Source organism: Pongo pygmaeus, chromosome 13 (genome assembly GCF_028885625.2).
Source record: "Pongo pygmaeus isolate AG05252 chromosome 13, NHGRI_mPonPyg2-v2.0_pri, whole genome shotgun sequence".
Classification (NCBI taxonomy): Eukaryota; Metazoa; Chordata; class Mammalia; order Primates; family Hominidae; genus Pongo; species Pongo pygmaeus.
Window position 1 is genome coordinate 128,366,657 of NC_072386.2, and position 27,940 is coordinate 128,394,596.

At 55.5% G+C, this 27,940-nt stretch overlaps 3 protein-coding genes across 13 annotated transcripts in view; 2 read left to right on the plus strand and 1 right to left on the minus strand.

The window, feature by feature from the left end:
- The first annotated feature begins 7,162 nt into the window (after positions 1 to 7,162).
- On the plus strand, positions 7,163 to 16,900 carry ARRDC1 (arrestin domain containing 1). Of its 6 annotated transcripts, none has more exons than XM_063650117.1 (8): positions 7,163 to 7,357; positions 14,434 to 14,544; positions 15,005 to 15,055; positions 15,160 to 15,314; positions 15,526 to 15,759; positions 15,845 to 16,021; positions 16,105 to 16,540; positions 16,614 to 16,900. In XM_063650117.1, the coding sequence occupies exons 1-8, from the start codon at positions 7,240 to 7,242 to the stop codon at positions 16,676 to 16,678; spliced, it is 1,347 nt and encodes a 448-aa protein (XP_063506187.1). In that variant the 5' UTR covers positions 7,163 to 7,239; the 3' UTR covers positions 16,679 to 16,900. The 6 variants fall into 6 exon arrangements, with proteins under 6 accessions (XP_063506187.1, XP_054357921.1, XP_054357925.1 ...); XM_054501946.2 differs by having other exon boundaries at positions 15,577 to 15,759; XM_054501950.2 differs by having other exon boundaries at positions 7,172 to 7,357; positions 15,160 to 15,209; positions 15,577 to 15,759.
- Positions 16,872 to 20,390, minus strand: LOC129044217 (uncharacterized protein ARRDC1-AS1). The gene is made up of 2 exons (XM_054501951.2): positions 19,471 to 20,390; positions 16,872 to 17,739 (listed from the first exon to the last, which is right to left on the minus strand). Exon 2 carries the CDS (start codon positions 17,737 to 17,739, stop codon positions 17,209 to 17,211), a length of 531 nt encoding a protein of 176 aa, XP_054357926.1. The 5' UTR covers positions 19,471 to 20,390; the 3' UTR covers positions 16,872 to 17,208.
- A 79-nt stretch (positions 20,391 to 20,469) lies between these two features.
- EHMT1 (euchromatic histone lysine methyltransferase 1) overlaps positions 20,470 to 27,940 on the plus strand; it is a 225,808-nt gene continuing 218,337 nt past the window's right edge. For 4 of the 6 annotated variants that reach the window (XM_054501952.2, XM_054501956.2, XM_054501954.2 and 1 more), the window contains exon 1: positions 20,474 to 20,579. In XM_054501952.2, the coding sequence (XP_054357927.1) occupies positions 20,517 to 20,579 (63 nt within the window). In that variant the 5' untranslated portion in view covers positions 20,474 to 20,516. Of the gene's footprint in view, positions 20,580 to 27,940 lie in introns of all 6 variants that reach the window. The other 2 variants (XM_054501965.2, XM_054501963.2) reach the window with 2 other exon arrangements.

Genomic DNA, 27,940 nt, shown 5'->3' on the forward strand with positions numbered 1-27,940 from the left:
TCTTGATCTCCTGACCTTGTGATCTGCCCGCCTCAGCCTCCCAAAGTGCAAGGATTACGGGCATGAGCCACCGCGCCCGGCCGGGAAGTTAATTTTTAGTTTTTAGAAGTTCTGTGGTATTTATTGAAGTTTATGTATTATGACTATAACAGCAAAAAATGCACATTACATTTCTTTAAAATGCTAGATTGAGTATCATTTAAAAAAAGAGAAGGGATACGTAATACTATCATACTATGGGGGAAAGAGATTGGAAAGAAGAGGACTCAGTAGAAAACACAGATGTGAAGTAGGAGGAAGGCCCGCAAGGCAGTCCCAGCTGCTGCTGGGTCTGGTAAAGTAAAGATTGGGGATGAATCAATGGATTTAGCAACACAGGGGACCCCCGTTACCTTGAGAAGTACAGTGCCAGTGGAGGGGTGAGGGAAGATGTCCAAGGGTGTCGGAAGGAATGAGGGACAGGAGTTGCAGGCTGAGATGGACGGCTCTTCTGCAGCATTTTGCTGAAAAGGAGCAGTGAAGGGAGCTGAGGCTGGAAGAGGGGGAGGTCAGGAGCGCATTCGTGGCGCAGGGGACATGGCACTGATGTTCACCCATGGGGACGATGGTGGAAAGGGATGAGGCGGCTGCAGAGGAGAGGGGATGACAAGCTGCGTTGGACAGGGTGGTGCCCCTTGGCGGTAGCCAATGTGAAGGTTCTAGAAAGGCTAGTAGGTGTGTTGGTGGGAGTTTAGGGAAGTTCTTTTCTTTCTGGGGTGAAAGGTTCCCCCTCTGTCTCCCAGGCTTTAGTGCGGCGGTGCAAATAGGGCTCACCGCAGCCTAGGCCTCCTGGGCTCAAGCAATTCTCTTGCTTGGCCTCCCAAAGCATTGGGATTAGAGGCCTATGACACGGTGCCGGGCCAAGACAGTTTATTCAGATCATCTTTCTTTTGTTACTTTGACTTCCTCGTAAATAACTGAAAGAAGTCAATTGGCCCTTTAAACTCCAGTCAGGAAAGTCAGATCACAGCATGCACTTTCTGTCTGCCACTTCCACAGGCAGTGGTCTTGCCAGAAGGTAAATAGTTTACACTTTCTCCAGCCTACAATAGCGACTTTCTCATGACCCTTCCAGCCTCCTCCTGCTGCCTGGTTCCAAAGTCAATGCCATATTTAAAAAATTTTGGGGCCAGGCGCAGTGGTTCACACCTGTTATCCCAGCACTTTGGGAGGCCGAGACGGGCGGATCACCTGAGGTCAGGTGTTCGAGACCATTTTGACCCACATGGAGAAACCCCATCTCTACTAAAAAAAATACAAAATTGGCAGGGCATGGTGGCTCATGCCTGTAATCCAAGCACTTTGGGAGACCGAGGCGGGGGGATCACAAGGTCAAGAGATCGAGACCATCCTGACTGACATGGTGAAACCCTGTCTCAACTAAAAAAAAAAAAAAAAAAAAAAAAAAAAAATTAGCTGGGCGTGGTGGCACATGCCTGTAGTCCCAGCTACTCGGGAGGCCGAGGCAGGAGAATTGCTTGAACCCAGGAGGTAGAGGTTTCAGTGAGCTGAGATTGTGCCACTGCTCTCCACCCTGGGTGACAAGAGCAAGACTATGTCTCAATAAATAAATAAGTAAATAAATAAGCCGGGCATGGTGTTTCATGCCTGTAATCGCAGCTACTCGGGAGGCTGAGGCAGGAGAATCGCTTGAACCCGGCAGGCAAAGGTTGCAGTGTTGGCCTGGCGCAGTGGCTCATGCCTGTAATCCCAGCACTTTGGGAGGCGGTGGATCACAAGGTCAGGAGTTCGAGACCAGCCTGGCCAATATGGTGAAATCCCGTCTCTACTAATAAAGTACAAAAATTAGCTGGGCATGGTGGTGGGTGCCTGTAGTCCCAGCTACTTGGGAGGCTGAGGCGGGAGAATCTCTTAAACCTGGGAGGCAAAGGTTGCAGTGAGCCGAGAGTGCATCACTGCACTGCAGCCCAGGCGAGAGAGTGAGACTGTCTCAAAAAAAAAAAAGAAGGCTGGTCACGGTGGCTCACACCTGTAATCCCAGCCCTTTGGGAGGCTGAGGTGGGCAGATCACAAGATCAGGAGATTGAGACCATCCTGGCTAACATGGTGAAACCCCATCTCTACTAAAAATACAAAAAAGTAGCCAGGTTTGGTGGCGGGCACCTGTAGTCCCAGCTACTTGGGAGGCTGGGGCAGGAGAATGGCGTGAACCCAGGAGGTGGAGCTTGCAGTGAGCGGAGATCATGCCACTGCACTCCAGCCTGGGCGACAGAGCGAGACTCCGTCTAAAAAAAAAAAAAAAAATTTATGGCAGTATCTCACTTCTGAGCACCAATTTCTGTTCCAATTATTATATCTATTGCTGAATGACAAACCACCCCAGGCCAGGCGCGGTGACTCACACCTGTAATCCCAGCACTTTGGGAGGCTGAGGTGGGCGGATCACCTGAGGTCAGGAGTTCAAGACCAGCCTGGCCAACATAGCAAAACCCCGTCTCTACTAAAAATATGAAAATTAGCTGGGCATGGTCATGGGTGCCTGTAGTCCCAGCTACTGGAGAGGCTGAGGCAAGAGAATTGCTCGAATCCAGGAAGTGGAGATTGGAGTGAGCCGAGATCGCACCACTTCACTTCAGCCAGGGCGACAGAGTGAGACTGTCTCAAAAATAATATAATAATAATAATAAACCACCCCAAAACTTAGTGGCTTTAAACAACTATGTATTTTCTCATGATTCCGTAGTTTAGGATGGACTTAGCTGGTTGGTTCTGCTGTTGTTGGCTAGGGTGGTAGGTTGTGTCAATTGTCACCATCAAATTCTCCCCTCCTCATGAGTGTGTGTTGCTCCTATGACTTTCTTTTTTTGTTTGTGTTTGTTTTGAGACGGAGTCTTGCTCTGTCACCAGGCTGGAGTGCAGTGGCACGATCTCAGCTCACTGCCAGCTCCGCCTCCCGGGTTCACGCCATTCTGCTGCCTCAGCCTCCCGAGTAGCTGGGACTACAGGCGTGGGCCACCACGCCTGGCTAATTTTTTGTATTTTCAGTCGAGACAGGGTTTCACCATGTCAGCCAGGATGGTCTCGATCTCCTGACCTCATGATCCGCCCGCCTCGGCCTCCCAAAGTGCTGGGATTACAGGCGTGAGCCACCGTGCCCGGCCTAATTTTTGTGTTTTTAATAGCGATGGGGTTTCTCCATGTTGGCTAGGATGGTCTCGATCTCTTGTGATCCACCCGCCTCGGCCTCCCAAAGTGCTGGGATTACAGGTGTGAGCCACTACACCCAGCCTTGACTGTTTTTGTTTGTTTGTTTTGTTTGTTTGATTTTGAGATGAAGTCTCACTCTGTCACCCAGGCTAGAGTGCAGTGGCATGATCTCAGCTCCCCTTCCCGAGCTCAAGTGATTCTCCTGCCACAGCCTCCTGAGTGGCTGGTATTACAGGCACATGCCACCATGCCCGGCTAATTTTTGTATTTTTAATAGAGATGGGGTTTCACCATGTTGGCCAGGCTGGTCTCGATCTCCTGATCTCAAGCGATCCGCCCGCCTCGGCCTCGCAAAGTGCTGGGATTACAGGCATGAACCACCGCACCCAGCCTGTTTCGTTGCAATTCTTCCAGTTAAAGCAAGTTGTGGGCCAGCCTAGGTTCCAGGGGAAGCCCCCCTGGTGGGAAGAGCAGCAAGGATGCAAAGGTTGGCGGAATCTTTGAGGAGGAACCACCATGCCCTAGGAGGGAGACTGCTGAGGTAGAGGAGGGTTTTGGAGGAGGAACCACAAGACTGACACGTGTTTACCACACTTTTCTTTTCCCTCCCTCCCTTCCTTTTTTTTTTTTTTTTTTGAGATGTAGTTTCGCTCTTGTCACCCAGGCTGGAGTGCAATGGCCCAATCTCGGCTCACTGCAACCTCCACCTCCTGGGTTCAAGCGATTCTCCTATCTCAGCCTCCCAAGTAGCTGGGATTACAGGCGTGTGCCACCACCATGCCCGGCTAATTTTTTTGTATTATTAGTAGAGTTGGGATTTCACCATGTTGACCAGGCTGGTCTTGAACTCCTGACCTCAGGTGATCTGCCCACCTCGGCCTCCCAATGTACTGGGATTACAGGCGGAGCCATCGCACCCAGCCCACACTTTTCATTTTCTGTATGTTATTATGCTTTGACATCTTGGGGACTTTACTAGTCAGGGAGACACTGCCCCTCCCAGGGCTGGCTAATTCCCAGAGCTAGCAAACAACTATAAACACCAATCGAGAGCCCATATCCCCAATCTCTTCCTGATCTGACTCTCACACCCCAAGCCAGCATTTCTCCTGCCCTGCATCCCCCAGGGACAGATACCAGACACCTAGAGCCCCCTGCTGTGACCTAGAGTCTGCTGACATGATTCAAGCTATCTAATCCTAAACTTGCTCACACTTACTTACCCTGCCTTGTCCATTTTCATCCTGAGGAAAACACAAAAAAGGCTCTGGGTCATGCTCTCTCCTGGCGCCTCCTGACCCTGGTATTTCCCCTTCTGGCCCTGCGTGGCATGGCAGGGCCCCTCCTCCTGAGAACCACGAGTAGTAAATCCTTTGTGGCACTTGTCTCCTAGTCTGTCACTTTACCATACCTGATTCAAACAAAACCCAGGTACTTTTAGGATATAGGGCAGGAGGCTGGAAGGATTGCCTGTGTGGATTTGGAAGCACTGAGTTTCCACACTTGGAGAGAATGACAGTGAGTTAGGAGCTAAAATCACCAAGAAATGAAGATGCTGACCAGAGCAAAGGTGGTGCTGGTGATTCTGAGACCAGGAAGCTTACACATGGTAGCTCCCAGGATGGAGAACGGCCTGGTAGTGTTAGGAAGGAGCCAGGAGGGCCCCAACCCCACCTACAGACCCAGAGGTAGAGGGATCCTGCAAAAAGACATCTCTCCACCCGAAAGCTCCAGGGGAAGCCAGGTTTTCATTAGAGTGCGGCTAGAAGTATGCTTGGAGAAGAGTCTAATGACAGGGCGGTTGGTGCTGGTGGTGGTTTCTGGAACACAGGATAGGTGGGAGATAGGGTCAGAATCAAGGATGTGCAGAGTCCTGTGGGGCTTAGATTGTGGCTGACCTGGGATAAAGGCCACCTATGTTCTGTGTCCATTGTCTTCCATCTCAGTAGCTTGCAACACAGTCTGTCTGTCCCTTGCTTGAAACACTTTCTTTTTTTTCTTTTTCTTTTTTTGAGATGGAGTCTCACTCTGTCACCCAGGCTGGAGTGCAGTGGCGCGATCTTGGCTCACTGCAAGCTCCGCCTCCTGGATTCACGCCATTCGCCTGCCTCAGCCTCCCAAGTAGGTGGGACTATGGCGCCCATCACCACACCCGGCTAATTTTTTTTATTTTTTATTTTTTATTTTTAGTAGAGATGGGGTTTCACCGTGTTAGCCAGAATGGTCTTGATCTCCTGACCTCGTGATCCGTCCACCTCGGCCTCCCAAAGTGCTGGGATTAGAGGTGCGAGCCACCGCGCCCGGTGAAACACCTTCTTTCTGACTTCTGGCATGGCCGACTGCATTCGGGAGGGCTGTCCACAATCCTTGCCATCCCACGGCACCCTTCTCTCTTGTTCGGGAATTCTGCCTGTGCATAGCCTTGGCAGGAAAGTGTCTGGAGTATGGCCAGTTAGACCCACCTCCTGAAACATCGGAATCCTAAGGGAGTCAGCTGGGCCTGGGGCTTCAGGGCCTCTCCCACCCTGGCCCGGGGGCCCCTCCAGCCTGTGAGCCCCTCTCTCTTTGCTGGGGTGCCAGACTCCTCCTCCCTGATCTGTTACCTTCTACCAACTAGGGATGGCAACATTTTAGTGCTTGACTCCCAGGCTCATGCACGGAAGTACCTGGTCCATTGGGGATCAGTGGCACCTCAGACTCTGCATATGATGACCCTCCCACCTGCAAACCATGTGTATCTAGGTCCGTCCTCTCCATCAGAGAAGGCCACTCTCTTCACCGGCTGTCCTAGAAAAAATCCCAGCACTGGGGCCCGCTCACCCACTCCATGGTGAGCTGGTCCTTGGCGATTTGGACGCCTTCCCTCTCCAGGACTATCCAACGGGTCTCTCCCGCCTTAGGTCCCCCGGGGTATTTGAGTCCCACCCCCCGCGGCTCACTCTCTACAAAGGGACCCTTTAAAAAAGATAAATGGGAGTGTGTTCCCCCTGGTTTCAAGTGATCCAAGTCCTCGCCCCACCTGGCCCCCGACCCTTCCGCTGCGGACCCCTGCCCAAGGGCCTCCGCCCAAGTGTGGCTCCCTTGGGACCACACCCCATCAGGCCAGCAAGGAGGGGGATAGCGGGGGGCGGGGCAGGTGCTGGCACTCCGGGCAGGTGCGGGGAAGGCAGGGGGCGGGGCGGGGGGAGGGGTTGGGCGAGGCAGGTGTTGGGGGGCGGGATAGTTGCGGGGGTAGGCAGGTACCGGGAGGGCGGGCAGGTTCCGGAGGGGCGCGACAGGTGCTGGGACGCGAGGTAGGTGCGGAGAAGGTTGGGGGTGCGGGGCAGGAGCCGGGGGTGGGGGTTGAGGCGGGGCAGGTCCTAGGCGGCGGAGCATCCCCACCCAGGACGCCCGAGCGGCCCCGTGACGTTTTTCCGCGACTCGGGGTGAGGGAGACCCCTGGGCGGGACGGGCGGAGGGTGGGGCCGGAGGAGTGGGTTCTGCCCGCCGCAGAGCGCAGCGGGGAGCCCTTCCCAGTCTCAGAGGTCGCCTCGGCCCCGCCCCCAGCACCGCCCCCCGACGGAGACGCGACGGTGACTCCCTCCTTGGGGGACGCAGGGGACGCTTGCGCCTCAAGTCCCTTAAGCGGCGCCCGACGCAGCGCAGCACCTACCCAGCCGGGACTGGGCCGAGGCCGGGGATGGCTGAGCGCGGCCGGGGGGCGGGGCAGGGGTGGGGCGGCCGAGGCAGGGGCGAAGGGCGGGGGCGGGGCGAGGGGGCCGTCAGAGGGGCGGGGAATAACAAGGGGGCGGGGCCACACGGACGGATGGGGCGGGGAATAGGGGAGGGGCGGGGAATAGGGGAGGGGCCGGGTCTCCGAGTGGCAGCTCACGGGGGGGCGGGGCAGGGCCTGGGAGGGGCCGGATAGGGGCGGGGCCGGGATTGGGACGGATGGGGGCGGGGCATAGGAGGGGGCGGGGCCGGGCCTCGGAGCCGGGGCTCGCTGGCGGCCGGCGGGGGCGTCGCTGCGCGGCGGGCCGGTGAGGCCGCGGCATGGGGCGAGTGCAGCTCTTCGAGATCAGCCTGAGCCACGGCCGCGTCGTCTACAGCCCCGGGGAGCCGCTGGCTGGGACCGTGCGCGTGCGCTTGGGGGCACCGCTGCCGTTCCGAGGTGGGCGCGGGTCCTCGGGGAGGGCCTTTGGCCGCACCTGCGCGGGGCCAGGGCTCCCGGAAGCGGCTGCCGTCGCCTGGCCCCGGGTTGGGCCCGCGGAGTCGCTGTCTTCGCCGCCCGGGACTGCTGGGGAGCGGGCTCGGCGGCGCCGAGGAGGTCCGGGCGGCGCCGCCCTTCCGTGTCTGCCCTTCCTGCCCTCTCGCCGAGGGGCGGCGGGGTCCCGGCGGGGCCTGAATCGGGTCCACTGTGGACGCCCAGAGCGCGGGCGCACGCAGGCCTGCGACCCTCCCCTTCCGCGCTCGCACCTGCTGGGCTCCTTCCCGCACCCTGGCTCCCGGCGCAGGCGCTCTGGCTGCAGAGCCACTCCTGGCCCGGGCGTGCGGTCCCGGCGGGGTGCAGACACCTGCTGCGGCTCCCTGCGCCCCCTGCCACCCGCCAGCAGGCCTCGCCGGCCCCCTGCCGAGGCGGACGCCTGGGCCTCTGGGACTGGGTATCGGGTTGCTGCAGTGGCCGCTGGCAGGGCGCCCTGGAGGTGAGGGCCGGCCCGCGAGGTGAGGCTGCCTCTGCCCGGCCCCTGGCTGTGAGTGCCGCGTCCCTGCTGGGGACTTCTCTACCTTGGCCTCCTGTGGGAACCACCTGGGCTGCTTGGCCTATGCCACAGCCCGTGGACTTGCCGCTGGACCTTGACCGCTGGGCCTGCGCGTGGGTGATAGCACCGCTTTTGTGCCTGCTGAGAACCCACAATCTCTGTTCTGTCCTCTCAGCCTCCTGGGACAGGTGATGGTGCTGTGGCCCTGACCTTGCACCGCCTGAGGCTGTGGGGCCTCGGAAGAAGCCCGGTGGTAGGTGCTTCTGTCAGGCTCCTGGCCCCACTGGGCCTCCTGGGATGACCCCACAGCCTCCCTTCCTCTGTCCCAACCTTGAGTTTGGGGTCTGGGTGGGGGCACGTGTGGCTGTGGCAGGGCAGAGAGAGCACACACATCTCTTGGGTACAGGTGAAGTGTGTGGCGAGGCCGGCTGGATCCTGGCTGAGGGCAGGGCAGGGCCCTGTCGTCCTTCCCCTGGCGTGGCCTGGGGCGAGCAGGCCATTGCTGACCACAGGGAAGGGACGGCCCCGTGGTGCGTGACTGGCCTGGGTGTGCAGGCTCCCCTGGCCTCCGGGTGGACGTGGTGGGTGGGTGAATGCTCACGCCTGTAATCCCAGCACTTTGGGCAGCTGGCCCAAGAGCCGAGGGAGCACTGGCTGATGGTCCTACCTCACAGAGGCTGGTCTGAGTGAGGGAGAAGAAGGAGGGTCATGAGCTAAGGAGTAGGAGATGGGCCCTGATGGGCCGGAGAGCGCATGATTCAGGCTGCTGCAAGTGAGGTGGGAGGGTGTACAGGGGCCCCCGGGGGTTTCCCCCAGCCCTGCCTGGGATGGGAACGGAAGGACCATGGTTTCTTTTCCTTATTCAAAGGATGCCTGTCAATCCTGCTAGGAGCCAGTAGGGAGGCCCTCAGCCCCCAGGAGGACAGCAGCCCTGCCCGGGCCCCAGGGCTTGCTCACTTACTCTGCCGATGAGTGTCGGTGACAATCAGCACCCAGCCATGAGCACACCGGCTGTCTCAAGGGCTTACGCGGAGGGAGGCCTGGGAGGGAGCAGTTTTCTGGAGCCCAGGCTGGCCCAGTCCAGGGCTGGAAGTCAGGCAGGACCACCTCTTGTTCTGCTGTTACTGGGATGGGCGACCAGGGCCGACAGTGGTTCTCGGAGCACTCATGGTGGGCCCGATGCAATTCTCTCCACGTGCCATGGGCCAGCCTCAGTAACCCTCAGCGCCCTGGCAAGTGGCACGGTTGTTCCTCTCATGATACAGATTTGGAAACAGGACTGGGGGAGTGGCTTACAGGTCACAGCTTCTGTGGCAGGCGTGAGTCCTTTGGGATGAGGATGAGGAGTGGTTGGGTCTTCATGGTCCAAGTGCAGGTGGTGCAAGGGAGGGGCTGCTGAACAGGTGGGAGCCCCAGCTGGAGAAGAAAGTTCCAGTGGTCACTCGACAACACGGCCCAATCATGATCTTCCTTAGAGTCAGAGCAGCCTGCAGCCTCCAACAGCGTGTCCTTGGTTGTGCATCTGAACACAGGAAACATTTTTTATTTTTATTTTATTTATTTATTTTTTTGAGACGGAGTCTCACTCTGTCGCCCAGGCTGGAGTGCGCTGGCGCGATCTTGGCTCACTGCAAGCTCTGCCTCCCCGGTTCACGCCATTCTCCTGCCTCAGCCTCCCTAAGAGCTGGGACTACAGGTGCCCGCCACCACACCCGGCTAATTTTTGTATTTTTAGTAGAGGCGGGGTTTCACCGTGTTAGCCAGGATGGTCTCAATCTCCTGACCTCGTGATCCGCCCACCTTGGCCTCCCAAAGTGCTGGGATTACAGGCGTGAGCCACCATGCCCGGCTAGGAAACATTTTTTAAACCTGCATGGGGGAGGAGGGACAGGGCTTGCAGGGCCCCTGCAAAGAGGTGCAACATTCAAGTCCAGAAGGCGGAAGAAGTCACACTCTGACTAGGTGACTGCCACTGAACCACTCAGTCCTGCAGCCAAGCCCTGCCTGGTGGCTTTCCTGTTGCGAAAGGCTCGGTTCCCCTCAGCCTGTTCTGCCATCACAAGCAGTCTGCAAGCTGGAAAGAAGAGGGAGTGGGGTCATACGCCTCCAGCAGCAAGGAGACCCCTCACAATGGACCCCGTGTACTGCTCTGGCTTCTCCATGGGCAGAACTGCATCCTGTGGTCCTGCCTGATTCGATGATTTGAAAAGGCAGAAACATGGGCACTGCCATTGGCCTGGCCAGTGAAAACGGGCTCCCTAGGAAATTCACCCAGCCTGACCTGAAGCACTTGCTGAGAGGCAGAGGAGCAGCTCCAGGTGTTTTGGCAGGGAAGCAGCTGGCAGCTGTGCGGGAGCCCTGTGCCTCCCGTGTTCTTATTGAGGAGTGTGTGGGGCAGCTCAGGACAGGTTTCACTTTGGACAGTGGTTGGAGGCTGCTTTGGCAGAGTCATCTCAAAGAGCCTTGGTGTATGTGCAAAATGGGGCCATCTGCATGGGCGTTGGGAAGATCACAGAACCTGGACCCTTAGGATGACCCAAGGGTCAGTTGGATACTGTTTGTTTTTGTGGAGTCAGATGTCCCATGATGGTTTTTGCGATGCTTTGCTAGTATGAGCAGTGGTGTGTGAGGCTCTCAGTTAAATACCATGAGATTCTAAGCAGAATTCTGGGTCTCCTGGTATGCACAGGTAAAATTACAGTAGACCTGTCCCACTCTTTGCCAGAACCTCGTACCTGTCTGCAGTTGGACTGGAATAAGGGGTATTTGTGTTCCACCTCCCTCCAACGTGTGTTAAGATATTTATTTATTTATTTATTTTTTACGTTGCTCTTGTTGCCCAGGCTGGAGTGCAGTGGCGCAATCTCAGCTGCTCACCACAATTTCTGCCTCCCTGGTTCAAGTGATTATTCTGCCTTAGACTCCCGAGTAGCTGGGACTACAGGCATGCGCCACCAGGCCCGACTAATTTTGTATTTTTAGTAGAGACGGGGTTTCTCCATGTTGGTCAGGTGGGTCTCGAACTCCCAACCTCAGGTGATCCGCCCGCCTCAGCCTCCTAAAGTGCTGGGATTACAGGCGTGAGCCACTGTGCCCGGCCCCAAGACATTCATTTTATTTGAGATGAGGTCTCACTTTGTCACCCAGACTGGAATGCAGTGGTGCAATCTTGGCTCATTGCAACTTCTTCCTCCGGGGCTCGAGCGATCAATCCTCCCACCACAGCCTCCTGAGTGACTGGGACCAGGGGCACGCGCCACCACACCCAGCTAATCTTTCGTAGTTTTGGTAGAGACAGGGTTTCACCGTGTTACCTAGACTGCTGTCACACTTCTGGCCTCAAGCAATCCGCTCGCCTTGGCCCCCCAAAGTGTTGGGATTACAGGCATGAGCCACTGCGCCCAGCTGTGTCGAGGCATTTAATATTTGTCAATCTGATGGATTGAAATGGTAGGTCATTTGGGTTTTCCCTGCAAGCTCCACCTTCCGGGTTCACGCCATTCTCCTGCCTCAGCCTCCCGAGTAGCTGGGACTACAGGCGCCCGCCACCACACCTGGCTAATTTTTTGTATTTTTAGTAGAGACGGAGGTTTCACCGTGTCAGCCAGGATGATCTCGATCTCCTGACCTCATGATCCACCCACCTCGGCCTCCCACAGTGCTGGGATTACAGGCTGAGCCACCACGCCCGGCTGGGTTTTCTGTAATTTCTAGTGAGGTTGGACGTCTGTTCCAATTATCTACTGCTGCGTAAAAGTCACGGTCACCTCAAGTCACACACCATTCTTAAACAGTTAACACAACCATTTTATTATATCTCACAGCGTTGTGGGTTAGGAATCTGGACAGTGAGGGCAGGGTTAATCTTCAGTTCTGTGCCACCAGCTGGGGTCACTTGAGGGTGCTTGGCTGGCATATGGGTTAGTCTGGGGACCACTGCCCCCTTTCCGGCATCCTCTGTGGGTTCCAGCATTTTTCTTTCTTTTTCTTTTTGGCATGAAGTCTCGCTCTGTCACCCAGGCTAAAGTGCGTTTGTGCAATCTCAGCTCACTGCAACCTCTGTCTCCTGGGTTTAAGTGATCCTCATGCCTCAACCTCCCAAGTAGCTGGGATTACAGGCGTGTGCCACCACGCCTGGCTAATTTTTGTTTTTTGTTTTTTTTTTTTTTGAGATGGAGTTTCACTCTTGTTGCTCAGGCTGGGGTGCAATGGCGCGATCTCGGCTCACCGCAACCTCCGCCTCCCAGGTTCAAGCGATTCTCCTGCCTCAGCCTCCCTAGTAGCTGGGATTACAGGCATGCGCCACCACGCCCAGCTAATTTTGTATTTCTAGTAGAGATGGGGTTTCTCCATGTCGCTCAGGCTGGTCTCGAACTCCTGACCTCAGGTGATCTGCCTGCCTTGGCCTCCCAAAGTGCTGGGATTACAGGCATGAGCCACCATGCCCAGCCTTTTTCGCATTTTTAGTAGAGATGGGGTTTCACCATGTCGGCCAGGCTGGTCTTGAACTCCTGACCTCAAGTGATCCACCCGCCTTGGCCTCTCAAAGTGCTGGGATTACAGGTGTGAGCCACTGCACCCAGCTGGGTCCCAGCATTTGCGGGATTCAAGGCGGGGATGTGCAGTCTGTTAGGAGTGTTAAAAGCATTGCAGCATTTCCAGTCCCCAGGCCTCCTTTCCTTGCTTCAGCCACGCCCACCCTCCTCTGTGCTTGCTCATGCCCGTGTGCTTCTGTTGGGCTGTCTGCTGGTCCACAGGAGGATTACTGGTGTTACAGATTTTCAGCATGAAAACAGTATGGGGTCTGGCCCGAGGAGGGCCTGGCTAACAGAACATGGATTCAAAATCAGAGCAGAGCTGGGTACTGTGGCTCATGCCTGTAATCCCAACACTTTGGGAGGCTGAGGCAGGCGGATTGCTTGAGCTCAGGAGTTTGAGACCAGCCTGGACAGCATGGCAAAACCCCGTCTCTATAAGAAATACAAAACAAACAAACAAACAAAATCCAGGTGTGGTGGCATGTGCCTGTAGTCCCAGCTACTTGCAGGGCTGAGATGGGTGGATCGCTTGAACACAGGAGGTTAAGGCTGCAGTGAGCCGAGATCGTGCCACTGCACACTAGCCTGGGTGGCGGGAGTGAGACCGTGTCTAAAAAACAACAACGACGACAACAACAACAACAACCAAAAAATGGACTGAGGTTGGGGTGGCAAGGCTGGGCTGGAATGGAGGCTGAGGCCAGGCCCTGGCAGCGCCCAGGGAGTAGAGGGCGTGCAGCAGGAAGCAAGGGCCACCCTCAGGGATGGGGGACTGGGCCTGGCAGCTGCCGAGGCAGAGGGCAGGATGCATATGGAGAGCCACGTGGGGCTGCGGCTGAGCCAAGGATTGTGAGAGGAATCCTGCTGCTCTGGGTGGCAGGCAGAAGGCCTGGGCTACAGGTGGGGCCTGCTGGGGAGACCACAGGTGAGGCAGGTATGGCTGACCCTGGGCCCTCCGCACACCGGTACTCCTCCTGCCTGGCTGCTCCGTCAGCAGGTGTCAGAGTCTGAGTCACCTTCTCCTCACGTGACCCCCACCAGGACCAGGCAGGGAGGTGGCCATCTTTGGCCCTGACTCAGCCCTGCAGGGAGAAGAGGGGCTGGAGCTGCAGGTGGCCTGCCGCTGGCTCCCCCAACCCCTGCCCACCTGGGTCTTGTGCTGTGTGTACTTGTGCTGTGTCTGTCCTCCCTTGTGACCAGCTTCTGCTGGACCTGGTTGTCCAGCCATGATCTTCTGATCGTTGTGGTTTCTGGACACACATCTGTTGGACTGAGGAATTTGTGTTCCTGGCCACAGAACAGTGGCCACCTCTGCCTCAAGCAGTTCCTGGTCTGGGCACTCCCCTGGGGAGGCTGGAGAGGACCGAGCCGTCTCCTGATGCAGAAAGTCAGCCCCGCTGGGCAGTGCTCGCCTAGGAAGTAGGGCCCCACCCAACGGTGTGCTGACTGTGGAACATTGTCTGCCCAGGCGGGTCTGGCTACATTCCTGCAGCATGATGGTTGGCAGTTAGCTTCCTGGAGCGTGGATGGGTCCTTCCCTGCCTAACTGACTTGTCCACAGGGCAGCAAGAAGATGCGTCCCTTGGTGTGTCCCGAGTATCTCCTGTAGGCAGCTGAGCTTTCACAGGTCTGGCTAGGAGCCAAGGTTACCAATTTGGGGGGTAACCCAGCCATCATCTGGATGAGCGTTGGGGTCTTTCTGCTCTGGGTTGCAGGGCAGACGTCGTTTTGTGCTGGTCAGGCCCCTCACCAGCCTGATTCCCTCGGAGCCCCCCAAGACAGGAGATGGGCAGATGTCCTCTGAAGTGGCATGGGCTGCTTGCTCACTGGCCTTCCCAGGACCCTGCCCAGGTGGCGCTGCTTGGCCCCAGGTCGAATTCGTGTGCTAGCAGCAATTAGGGGCCTGGGCCGTCGGCTGGCTGGGGCTCATGCAGCCTTCCCCTTTGCAGCCATCCGGGTGACCTGCACAGGTTCCTGCGGGGTCTCCAACAAGGCTAATGACACAGCGTGGGTAGTGGAGGAGGGTTACTTCAACAGTTCCCTGTCGCTGGCAGACAAGGGTAAGTTTGGGAGCCAGTTCCCCAGTGGTGACCCCTGGGGGCAGCCCTTGGAGTGGGGCCTGTCTGTCCTTTTGTCCTCCCCCTTTCCTAGATCTGCCTCTTGGATCTGGCACTGGCCCATCCTGTCCCAGGGTTGTGAGCCCTGATGGCTTTCTCATAGGCGCTGGGTGGCTGAAGGGGCCACCTTCCCCTTGTGCTGGATTTGGGTGTGCTCTGACCCCTGGCACAGCTGTTTCACCCTTGCCCCATTCCCAAACCACTCTCCTGTTCAAGCCAAGCTCTTATCCCCAGTCCTTCACCCAGGCCACAGCCCTGTACTGCTGTGGCGCTGGTGACTGAGACAGGGAGACCCAGTGTGAGCTGGTCAGCTGCAGTGCCCACTCTTATCCTGGCCCTGTGGCCACCTCAGGCCTCTTGAGGCCTGTCCCCACCGCCCCCCACCTCCCTCCTGTCTCTGCAGGGAGCCTGCCCGCTGGAGAGCACAGCTTCCCCTTCCAGTTCCTGCTTCCTGGTGAGAGCCCAGCCTGGACAGGCCTGGTGATGACCAACTGGTCCTGGGAGGTGGGCTCTGCAGGGTGGAAGGCAGCCAGGTGCCAGTGCCTGCTCTCTCCCCAGCCACAGCACCCACGTCCTTTGAGGGTCCTTTTGGGAAGATCGTGCACCAGGTGAGGGCCACCATCCACACGCCACGGTTTTCCAAGGATCACAAGTGCAGCCTCGTGTTCTATATCTTGAGCCCCTTGAACCTGAACAGCATCCCAGACATTGAGGTGAGGATGGCACAGTGACCTCCTTGGTGGGTCCCCACCCTCATGGAGGCTGGGGAAGAGCTGGGCAGGCACTGCTTCATCCCAGTGTCCTGTCCCCAGCTGAGGTGAGGGGGGCCAGGGTCTGGAGGCAGTGGCCTCTTTGCCCTGAGCTGACTGCTGATGTCCAGGGGCAGGGCGTGGCAGGGCTGAGGGGCCTGTCCCAATGCCACAGGGATCCAGCCTGCCCACACCTGCTAAGCCCCTCCCTGGCCCTCCCCCCAAGCAACCCAACGTGGCCTCTGCCACCAAGAAGTTCTCCTACAAGCTGGTGAAGACGGGCAGCGTGGTCCTCACAGCCAGCACTGATCTCCGCGGCTATGTGGTGGGGCAGGCACTGCAGCTGCATGCCGACATTGAGAACCAGTCAGGCAAGGACACCAGCCCTGTGGTGGCCAGTCTGCTGCAGGTCAGAGCCCCCGCCAGTTGCCTGGACCGGCCTCCTGGGGGTGGGCTGGCAGCCTGCGCAGGCTCACAGGCTGGTCCTTCCCCAGAAAGTGTCCTATAAGGCCAAGCGCTGGATCCACGACGTACGGACCATCGCAGAGGTGGAGGGTGCGGGCGTCAAGGCCTGGCGGCGGGCGCAGTGGCACGAGCAGATCCTGGTGCCTGCCTTGCCCCAGTCGGCCCTGCCGGGCTGCAGCCTCATCCACATCGACTACTACTTACAGGTTTGGTGCTGCTGGGGGCTGGGTGGCCTGAGGCCTAGTGGCCTTGGCCCTGGCCCCTCATGCCCCACCTCAATCCTGTCCAGGTCTCTCTGAAGGCGCCGGAAGCTACGGTGACCCTCCCGGTCTTCATTGGCAATATTGCTGTGAACCATGCCCCATTGAGCCCCCGGCCAGGCCTGGGGCTGCCTCCTGGGGCCCCACCCCTGGTGGTGCCTTCCGCACCACCCCAGGAGGAGGCTGAGGCTGCGGCTGGCGGCCTCCAATTCTTGGACCCCGTCTTCCTCTCCACCAAGAGCCATTCGCAGCAGCAGCCCCTGCTGGCCACCTTGAGTTCTGTGCCTGGTGCACCCGAGCCCTGTCCTCAGGATGGCAGCCCTGCCTCACACCCGCTGCACCCTCCCTTGTGCATTTCAACAGGTGCCACTGTCCCCTACTTTGCAGAGGGCTCCAGGGGGCCAATGCCCACCACCAGCACCTTGATTCTTCCTCCAGAGTACAGCTCTTGGGGCTACCCCTATGGTGAGTCGAGGGCCAGGGCTTGGCAGGGAGGGGACGCCAGGAGCCCCATGCAGACCCTGCTTTCTTCCTGCAGAGGCCCCACCGTCTTATGAGCAGAGCTGCGGCGGCGTGGACCCCAGCCTGACCCCTGAGAGCTGACCCCGTGCTGCCTTCTCAAGGCAGGCCTGGCCTCTGCCCTGGGACTGGGGCGCCCAGGGCCTCGTGCCTTCTCTCTCGGCCTGGCCTGGCCCACTCAGGACCTGCCCAGCCTCTGCCAGCTCCTCTGGCATCCGCCCTCTTCTCCGTGGGGCTGGGGTGGGGGTGGCAGGGAGCTGGGACCTGGAGAGACGACTCCTGTAAATAAAACACTTTATTTGTAGAGCTGGGCCTCACCGGCCTCGCCTTGGGCACCCTCCAGCCTCTGGCAGGGCCTGACCCTGACCCCATCCTGGGCTCTGCTCATGCCAGGGCAGACCCTGCTCCTCAGGTGCCCCTACTACCCTGAGGGTGCGCTCAGGCTACCATGCCTGGGGCGGAGCCGCGGGGCTGGTTCCCTTTAACAGAGGACGGGGGCTGGCGCTGGGCCTTCCAGAGCTGCCTAAGGACATGTCCTTGGAGCCCGGCTCACGAACTGGGGCCTCACGCAACTTTGGTGTTTGGTTAAATTTGTGCCTCGGCTCCTGTTGCGTTTAGGCACCCAGGTTCCCAGGCGGCATGGTGTGGACCTCCCCTGCTGAGAAACCAGCTGGCACATGGAGGGGCTTGCCCAGGTCCCTCTGACAGGAGACCCTGCTCCCTGGGCCTCGGCCCCTGCTGGCACCACTGCCAGGCCTGGCTCTGAGGGACGCTGCTTCTCCCCTGCCCACGTCTCCAAGGCCTAAAAGGCAGGGTTCTGTGGAGCAGCATTTCTCAAAGGGGCATCCTGCAGACGTTCCAGCCCCAAGGGAGGCCCTGTGATGCTGGCTGGCCTGCCTGGAGGGTGCTTCCAGAAACAATGGAGGTGGTGGTGAAGAAGGCTCTGGGTTCAAATTCCACTTCTCCTGTAGGGTGAAGGGGTGACTGTGGCTAGGTTTGTCAGTTACCTTATCTATAAAATGCACAGGACCAGGCCGGGCACGGTGGCTCCCACCTGTAATCTCAGTACTTTGGGAGGCTGAGGCAGGTGGATCGCTTGAGGTCAGGAGTTCCAGATCAGCCTGGGCAACATAGTGAAATTCCATCTGTACAAAAAAAAATATATATATATATAGCTGGGCATCATGGGCCATGCTTGTAATCCCAGCTACTCAGGAGGCTGAGGCAGGAGAATCGCTTGAACCCAGGAGGCAGAGGTTACAGTGATCTGAGATTGTGCCACTGTACTCCGGCCTGGGTGACAGAGCGAAACTGCCTCAAAAAATAAAAAACAAAACCCCACAAAAAACTCATGGGACTGTAGGGGACAGCCCCCCACCCTCATAGCATGACAGTTTATTTCTTGAACAGTCCAGAGGGGGCAGATCCTGGCCTTGTGGCAGAGTTGTCATTCCTACATAGTGGTTCCCATCCCTGGCTCCCAGATGGCTGTTGACAGCTTTCACCACTGCCCAGCCTAATGGTGGGACTTTTGAGGGACAGACTGGGAAATGGATTGTCAGTTTTTGTCTCTGACCTGTCCCCTTCCCGTTGGAAATGTGGTCTTTAGCCAGGCAGTCCTGTACTTGGCTAAAATTTTACTAATTGTGGGATGGGCAGCATGAATATTGGAGAACAGCAGAAAGTGTACCACAGGTGGGGTCATCTGTGAAGCGCCTCCTGGAAGCAGTGCAGTGTGTGGTTGAAAGGAAGGCCTCCTGGGCTGAATCCCGTCACTGCCTCTCACCACTCCCTTGCTTCAGTTCAGTCACTTATAAAATGTGGGTAAGAACAGTGCCTGCCTCTCAGGACCGACCTGAAGTCTGCAGTGTTAGCATGTCACGTGCTGAGAGCAGCATTTTGACAGAAGTGCTGAGGGGCACACAAGGGTAGCAGCTGATGACAAAATGGAGTGAAAAAGCTGCCTGCAGCTGCTTCCCACACCTTCACTTAGCCTGGATGTTTGCTTGGTGAAGGATTTTTCTTCACATTTTAACTCCCTTTATTCAGTCAACAATTTTTTTTTTGTTTTTGTTTTTGTTTTTTTTTTTTTGAGAGAGAGTCTTGACCCAGGCTGGAGTGCAGTGGCACGATCTAGGCTCATTGCAACCTCCGCCTCCTGGGTTCATGCCATTCTCCTGCCTCAGCCTCTCGAGTAGCTGGGACTACAGGCGCCGCCAACACCCCCGGCTAATTTTTTGTATTTTTAGTAGAGATGGGGTTTCACCATGTTAGCCAGGCTGGTCTCGATCTCCTGACCTCGTGATCCACCCGCCTCGGCCTCCCAAAGTGCTGGGATTACAGGCGCGAGCCACCGCGCCCGGCCCAGTCAACAAATATTTTGTCTCCTGTACACCAGATATTGTTCTAGGCACCATGGACTTACATTCTAGTAGGTAGACAATATTCCAAATCAGGATGTGGGAGTCAGATGACACACACTGTGATGGAGCAAAGTCAGTCAACCAAGACAGGTATGGGGGGGCAGTGTCATTTTAACTAGGGAGGAGAGGGAAGGCTTCCCTTAAGAGGTGATATTTAAACTCAAGGATAGTAAAGAGGCAAGCCACAAAGACACTTGAAATAAAGGTTTCAGGGAAGGGACAGACAGCAGCAGGTGAGTGTGGGGCAGGAGGGCCATGAAGGCGCTCGTGTCTCCTGCGAGGGCTCAGGGTGCTCGGCCTGTCATAAATGGACTTAGGCTTTGACAGAGCAGTTTAGCTGCCCTAAAGAAACCTGGGAAGGTTCCCTTGGCACTTGGGATTGTCTCTTTCCTTTTCTGTCTATGTGCGCTGTCTATGCTGGACTTGAGATAATTCTCCGGAGTCCCGACTCACCAGGAGACTCGGGTGTCACCCAGATTGACCTTCAAGGCTCATTTCTTGTCAGTCCAGTACCCGTCCCCTCGGTTCACGCGACCATCCAGAAACCTCAAATTCAGTCCATGCTTCTTGTTTTGGGTCTCGGGGCTGGGATAAGGCGGGCTGGCCACCGCGGGGCATATAGATAGTTTCCGTGGTGCTGGGGGCGCTCTCCAGGGAAGGCTACTTGGTCTGCAGAAAAGGCCTTGGCTTGTGCATATCTGGGCAGCAGGCATATGAGTGGTAGCGAGAGCGGGGTAACCAGAGAGGGCACACCCCCCAACCGGAGCACCCCCCAAGTTGGCATCTCCACAACTGCGGAACCTCCCCCATCAGGGCAACCCTCCCGGTTGGGACACCGCCCCCAGCCAGACACATCCTCCTAGCAGAACACCCATGCTTAGCCGGAGCCGCTCCCCCGCCAGGCACCTCCCCACCGGGAAACCCTCCCCAGTGGGACACCCCCGCCAGTCCAGGCATCCCCGCCGTTAGGGACACCCCCTCCAGCCGGAGCATCCCCTCGGCAGGGGCATTCCTCCCAACCGGGGGAACCCCGCTGCAACGGGAACCTGCCTGAACCAGAGCACCCTCCCGCGCCGGGGACACCCCAGAGGCGGCTCCCCCGCCAGGCTGCGGCCCAGGGAGTCAGCCTTCAGCGCAAGCCGGCGAAATCAAAGTGCGTCCGGGGTTAGAGGTCAGAGGTCGGATCCGCGGGTCTTTCTCCTTCTTCGGCCAGCTCACCAGAACGTCAATTTAGAATGAGATATGTGTTGAAAATGGGAAGGCTACTCCCCATCCATTACTACGACTCTGGCGGGCGGGTTCTGCAGCTCCAGGTCTCCTACCCTGCGGGCGCGCGTTCCGCTTCCGGCCGCCTCAGGCCCCGCGCCTCGGGAGCCTGGTCCCAGTGCGCAGGCGCCGCACCGGTCGGGCTCCAACGCGCAGGCGCGGGCGCAGGCGCAGGCGCAGACGTAGGCGATCGGCCCCGCCCCGACTCTGGGCCGCGAGGCGCGGGCGGGGCGATGGCGCGCGGGAGGGGCGGGGCCACGCTGCGGGCCCGGGCCATGGCCGCCGCCGATGCCGAGGTGAGCAGCGGGGCCGGCGGGGGGCGGCGCGGGGGCGGCGGGCAGCGGTGGAGGCGGCGCGGGGGCGAAGAACCGGGCGGGGCGGCTGCAGGCGGCCGGCGGGCGGGCGGGGCCCCGGGCCCCCCCGCCGCCGCCGCCGCCGCCGCCGCCACCGCTGCCGCCGCCTCAGGCCGAGGCCGGGCCGAGGCCGCCGGGCGTCCGGCCCGCGCTCCCGCCGGGCGCGCTTTGTGCGCGGCGCGGGCCGGGCGGCGGCTGGGGGCGCGGGCGGGGGCGCAGGTGAGGGAGGCGACCGCGTACCTGCGCCCGCGCCCCCCACGGACCCCGTGCCGCCGCCGCCGCCGCCCGCGAGCCGGATCTGCGGGGAGGGCCTCGGCCAGGGTGCCGGGGAGGTGCGGAGGACAAAAGGAAAAGTAGCGGGGCCGGCCAACTTTGGAGCGCCGGCCGAGGCGAGGCTGTCCCTCCTCTCGGAGCTCTTCCTTCGCTCCGTTGACCTTTCACTTTGTTCTGAGTAGGATGGCACCATCTTTAACGAAAAGTTGGCCAGTCCCGGCGTGTTTCTCCCCAGACAATGCTGCTCCAGCCCTCCTGGCTGTCAGAAGCAGGAAAGCACGCTCGGTGGGAAGCTTGCGGACTCAAGTTTATTTCCAAACCAGCAGCTTTAAAGGGCTCTGGATGTAAAAAGTTCACATTCTTTTGTTAATGGTCTCGGCCTTCCCCGTGCTCATTCTCAAGGATAGTTTGTTTCCTCGCTTAGGAAAGGAAGCAGCGTAGAGATTAAAGTCTTGCGAGTGGACCGCTGGCGTCCCTCTGAAGGAAAAGCAAGCAGGAGGTGGTGTGTCCTTGGAGATGCAGAAATAGTGTGGTCTTAGGGCTGAAATAAGGGACCGGTTTGGAGAAAACTGTCAGCTTAGAAGTATTTCTTTGAAATTAACTGTCTAGTAACAGTTGAGACTTCTAAAACTTAGTAAGTTAAGGTGTAGTAAGAAGCCGTACAGTATCCTGGTGCATAGACTTAACACTGTATTTTAGCTCAGGTAATGTATGGCCTTTTTGTTTATTTTTTTCCTGCATTTTTGGGGGGTGTTGAAATAAGTAAACTGGGAAGGTGCAGGGGAATTCTTAAATTCAATGCAAGGAGTTTTTGCTGACTACCTGCAGCATTCAAGGAATGAATATTAGTCACTGAGAACAAAAAGCGAAATTAGAAAACTTCAAGTCACTTCCAGGCTTGTAGGAGAGAAGACGTGTAGTGATGAATTATATCATTTATGAAGTACCCACTGGATCCCACACACTGTGCAAGACTTTTAGATCAGGCGCCTCACTCAGTTTTCTTCACCCTGTGCAGCAGGTGCTGTTATTTCCTTTTTTAAATTATTATTTATTATTATTATTTTTTGAGACAGGATCTCCCTTTGTCGCTCAGGCTGGAATGCAGAGGCATGATCACGGCTCACTGCAGCTTCGACCACCCAGGCTCAAGGGAGTCTCCCACCTCGGGTGCTGCCACACCTGGCCAATTTTTTTGTATTTTTTTTGTAGAGACCGGGGTTTCACCATGTTGCCCAGGCTGGTCTTGAATTTTTGGACTCAAGCGATCTGCCTGCCTCGACCTCCCTAAGTGCTAGGATTACAGACATGAGCCATTATGCCCGCCCTGTTGTTTCCTGTTCATCTGAGGAGGAAGGGTTAGATAACTTGGCCAGTCGGTTATAGGACTAGCCCTAGTACAGTGTTGGGCACGTAGTAGGTGTTTAATACATGACCGACGAGCAAATGGCTCCAGATGTCTCCGGTTCCATAGGCAGCCTTGAATAGAGGGCTTAACACACCTGATGATAATGACAGCCTCTGTTGATTGAGCCCTGACTTGTGTCCAACCCTGCCATAGTGCCAGTGCCTTGCATGAATTCAATAATTTGAGCCTAGCAGCAACCTTAGGAGGTAGGTACTGTTATCTCCCTGTTTATAAATGAGAAGACAGGCGCAGTGAGGCCCAAGATTGAAGAGCTTGTGGTCGAGAAGATGGAGATGCAGGTGGTTTGGCTATAGAACTGGTGCTTGCTAAACGTGTTATATCTGTGATGGTCATTTTAGGTTAATAAAAGCTCTGTTTTTAGATTCATGATTCTAAGGGTTTATCATCAAGGTGTATGAGAAGGTGAGGGAGCCCCTGTGTGTAGCGCAGCAACTCTGGCCTTCTGGAGAGTAGGTAGGCATGTGATCACTGTTGTCACTAAACCTGGGAAATGATTCCTGGGTCAGGGTTCATTAATTGCCAGATGATTAAGGTAATAAAGCTGACACTGGAAACTTATCTAACTTCATTTCTTTTCCTTGATTTACAAAGATAGTCAATACATTTTCATACCAAAAAGAACTGGCCAGCCGTGGTGGCTCATGCCTGTAATCCTAGCAGTTTAGGAAGCCGAGGTGGGCGGATCACTTGAGGTCAGGAGTTCGAGACCAGCCTGGCCAACATGGTTGAAACCCTGTCTCTACTGAAAATACAAAAATTATCTGGGCATAGTGGTGCGTGCCTGTAATTGCAGCCTGGGCAACGGAGTGAGAGACTGTCTCAGGAAAAAAAAACAAACAAACTACTGAGGTAGTTGAATATATCCTCCATTCCCCATTTGTGGATTAGTTAGTAAATGGGGCATCTTAGGGTTTAAATATGTCCAGGGTCACTGAGGATCAGATCCTAGGGTTCCTTTGACTCAAGGCTTTTGTCTCAGCAAAACGTCATCTTCCAGCAGGAAGGCTTTCTCAGGCAAGTAGCAGGGTGGCTACTATGTATCGCTTCCTTATTTTTTCTTTTTTAAAATAATGCAGGCACGTGCACATAATTTAAAAAATCAGTGCTAAAACACTTAAAAGCTGTTCTCCTGTCTTTTTTTTTTCTTTTTTTAATTTTTTTTTTTAATTATACTTTTAAGTTTTAGGGTACATGTGCACAACGTGCAGGTTTGTTACATATGTATACATGTGCCATGTTGGTGTGCTGCACCCATTAACTCCTCATTTAGCATTAGGTATATCTCCTAATGCTATCCCTCCCCCCTCCCCCCTCCCCCCTTTTTTTTCTTTTTGAGAGTGAGTCTTGATCTGTTGCCCAGGTTGGAGTGCAGTGGCCCGATCTTGGCTCACTGCAGCCTCTGCCTCCCAGGTTCAAGTGATTCTCGTGCCTCAGCTGCCCTGGTAGCTGGGATTACAGGCGCCTGCCACCACACCCGGCTAATTTTTGTATTTTTAGTAGAGACAGGGTTTCACCATGTTGGCCAGGCTTGTCTCAAACTCCTGACCTCAAGTGATCTATCTGCCTTGGCCTCCTAAAGTGCTAGGATTACAGACGTGAGCCACCGCCCCTGGCCGATCATCTTCTGTCTTTCTAGAGAAGAAGCAGCCTGCTTGCAGCTCTTGAGCATTTACTTCATGTTTCTAAATATATGTTTGTATTGTCATGTCTTTATTCACCAATTTTAGGGGTCGACTATGGACTTCCATTAATGGTGGATTAGTGTAAGATTTAGATTAGAGAAGATTTTTGTTCTCTTATGTTCATCCTGCCCCAATCAGAATGTATGTTCTTGGCCAGGGCCGGAAGCTCATACCTGGGAGGCCAAGGTGAGAGGATCCCCTGAGCCCAGGAGTTTGAGACTAGCCTGGGCAACGGAGTGAGATCTTGTCTCTACTAGAAGTAAAAAAGTTAGCTGGGTGTGGTGGTGGTATATGCCTGTAGTCCCATCTATTTGAGGGGCTGAGGTGGGAGGATTGCTTGATCCCAGGAGGCCAAGGCTGCAGTGAGCTGTGATTGTGCCACTGCCCTGCAGCCTGGGTGACAGAGCAAAATCCTGTCTCAAAAAAAAAAAAAAAAAAAATGCAGCCAGGCACGGTGGCTCACACCTGTAATCCCAGCACTTTGGGAGGGTGAGGCGGGCAGATTACGAGGTCAGGAGATTGAGACCATCCTGGCTAACACACAGTGAAACCCTGTCTCTACTAAAAATACAAGGAAATTAGGCGGGTGTGGTGGCGGCCGCCTGTAGTCCCAGCTACTCATTAGGCTGAGGCAGGAGAAGGGCGTGAACCCGGGAGGTGGAGCTTGTAGTGAGCCATCATGCCACTGTACTCCAGCCTGGGCGATGGAGCAAGACTCTGTCTCAAAAAAAAAAAAAAAGCATGCATGTTCCCTCTGCCTGGTACACAGCATCATCCAAAGGAGTCTCCTCACCTTTCCCTGCGTCTGATGCTGCTCGCTGTTTGTTCCCTCCTGGTGATGGAACACACTCTCCGTTAGCTAGCCAGGAAGGTATGGTAAGTGGCAAACTTTTGGGGTTTGCGTGTCTGAAAATGTATTTACTCTTTTTTTCTTTTCTGAGATGGAGTTCCGCTCCGTCGCCCAGGCTGGAGTGCAGTGGCACGATCTCCGCTAACTGCAGCCTCCGCCTCCTGGGTTCAAGCGATTCTCCTGCCTCAGCCTCCTGAGTAGCTGGAATTACAGGTGCGTGCTACCACGCCTGCACCTGGCTAATTTTTGTATTTTTAGTAGAGACGGGGTTTCACTGTGTTGGCCAGGCTGCTGCTGAACTCCCAACCTCAGGTGACCCGCCCACTTCGGCCTCCTAAAGTGCTGGGACTACAGGAGTGAGCCCCCACACCTGGCCGCAAATGTCTTTATTCTGCGTGTGCGCTTAGTAAGTTTGGCTGGTAGGTTGGAAAGTCATTTTGAAGTCATAGCTCCAGTATCTTTCAGTTTTCATTGTTGCTCTTGAGAAGTCTGGTTTGGTCTTTTTTCTTTTTGAGACAGTCTGGAGTAGTGGTTCGATGATAGTTCTCTGCAGCCTTGACCTCCCGGGCTGAAGTAATCTTCCTGCCTCAGTGCCCCGAGTAGTACCTGCGACGGCAGGTGTGTGCCACCATACCTGGTTGATTTTTCTTTCTTTCTTTCTTTTTTTTTTTTTTTTTTGAGATGGAGTCTTACCCTGTTGCCCTAGGCTGGAGTGCGGTGGCGCCATCTCGGCTCACTGCGACCTCCGTCTCCTGGGCTCAAGTGGTTCTCCTGCGTCAGCCTCCCGAGTAGGTGGGATTACCAGGTGTGCACCATCATGCCCAGATAATTTTTTTGTATTTTTAGTAGAGACGGGGTTTCACCATATTGGCCAGGCTGGTTTTGAACTCCCAACCTTGTGATCCACCCACCTCGGCCTTTCAAAGTGCTGGGATTACAGACCAGGCATTAGGCACTATGCCCGCCACCTTTTTTTTTTTTTTTTTTTTTTGGAGACACGGTTTCACCCAGTCTGGCACCCAGTTGCCCAGGCTGGCATGCAGTGGTGTGTGATCTTGTCTCACTGCAACCTCCCCGGTTCAAGCGATTCTCCTGCCTCAGCCTCCTGAGTAGCTGTGATTACAGGTAGGCACCACCACGCCCAGCTATTTTTTTTTTTTTTTTGAGACGAGTGTCACTGTGTTGCCCAAGCTGGAATACAGTGGCACGATCTCAGCTCACTGCAACCTCTGCTTCCTGGGTTCAAGCAATTCTCCTGTCTCAGCCTCCTGAGTAGCTGGGACTACAGCTGTGCATCACCATGCCTGGCTAATTTTTGTATTTTTAGTAGAGACAGGATTTCACCATATTGGCCAGGCAGGTCTCGAACTCCTGACCTCAAGTAAGTGATCCACCTTCCTCAGCCTCCCAAAGTGCTGGGATTACAGGTTTGAGCGACCATGCCCGGACTCCAGCTGATTTTTGTATTTTTAATTGGGATGGGGTTTTACCATGTTGGCCAGGCTGGTCTCGAACTCCTGACCTCAAATGATCCATCCGCCTGAGCCTCCCAAAGTGTTGGGATTACAGGTATGAGCCACTGTTACCGGCAGTGGTTTTTCTGTTTTTGTAGAGACAGGGTCTTGCCATGTTGCCCAGGCTGGCCTTGAACTCGGCCTCCTGAAGTTCTGGGATTAAAGGCATGATCCACCAAGTCTGGCCCAGTTTCATTCTTTTTGTTTTTGAGATGGAGTTTTGCTCTTTTCACCCAGGCTGGAGTGCAGTGACGCGATTTGGGTTCACTGCAACCTCCACCTCTTGGGTTCAAGTGATTCTCTTGTCTCAGCCTCCCAAGTAGCTGGGATTACAGGCTCCTGCCACCACGCCCCGCTAATTTTTGTATTTTCGGTAGAGATGGGGTTTCGCCATATTGGCCAGGCTGGTCTAAAATTCCTGACCTCAGGTGATCCACCCCCATCAGCCTCCCAAATTACTGGGATTCCAGGCATGGGCCACGTTGCTGGCAAGGCCCAATTTCATTCTTAACCTTTTGTAAGCACTATTCCCCTGTCAAACCTTTAGGATCATTGCATCCGTGATTTTCCTAATATTTACCATGCGTTTAGTGCTAGCCTTTTGTTATGTATTATGCAGAGGCCTAAGTAGCTGTGAAATCTGAAGATTGACACCGTTTCATTATAGGAGGTTTTTTTTTTTTTTTTGGAGAGACACGGTCTCACTATGTTGCTCAGGCTGGTCTTGAACTCCTGGGCTCAAGCAATCCTCTTGCCTCGGCTTCCGAGTAGCTGGGACTACAGGCACGCGCTACCATGCCTGGCTAATTTTTGTATTTTTAGTAGAGATGGGGTTTTGTCATGTTGACCAGTTTGGTCTCACATTCCTGACCTCACGTGATCTGCCCGCCTCGGCCTCCCAAAGTTCTGGGATTACCTGTGTGAGCCACCGTGTGTGGCCGACAGTTTATTCTTTACTGTCTTCTCTGTGTTCTCCTTTTCCGTTTCCTTTAGTTGAATGTTGGACTTCCTGTATTTAGTTTTCTAATTTTAAGTATATTTTTTTGTCATGTCTTGGTCTTGTTGTATTTTGGAGGAGCATTTTTGACCACTTATCAATTTTTTTAATCGAATTTTTAACTTCAGTTGTTATTTTTATATATATGTATATTTTTATTTTTGTTTTTGTTTTGAGACGGAGTTTTGCTCTTGTTGCCCAGGCTGGAGTGCAATGGCGCGATCTCGGCTCGCTGCAACCTCCGCCTCCCGGGTTCAAGTGATTCTCCTGCCTCAGCCTCTTGAGAGCTGGAATCACAGGCATGTACCACCAAGCCTGGCTAATTTTGTAATTTTTTTTTTTTTTTAGTAGAGATGGGGTTTCTCCATGTTGGTCAGGCTGGTGTCGAACTCCTGACCTCAGGTGATCCACCCGCCTTGGCCTCCCAAAGTGCTGGGATTACAGGCGTGAGCCACCACGCCTGGCCCAGTTGTTATATTTTCATATTCTTTACTGTTTTCTATTCTTTTTAGTATCTCCTGTTCCTGTTTTATGTATATAGTATCTTATTTATTTTAAT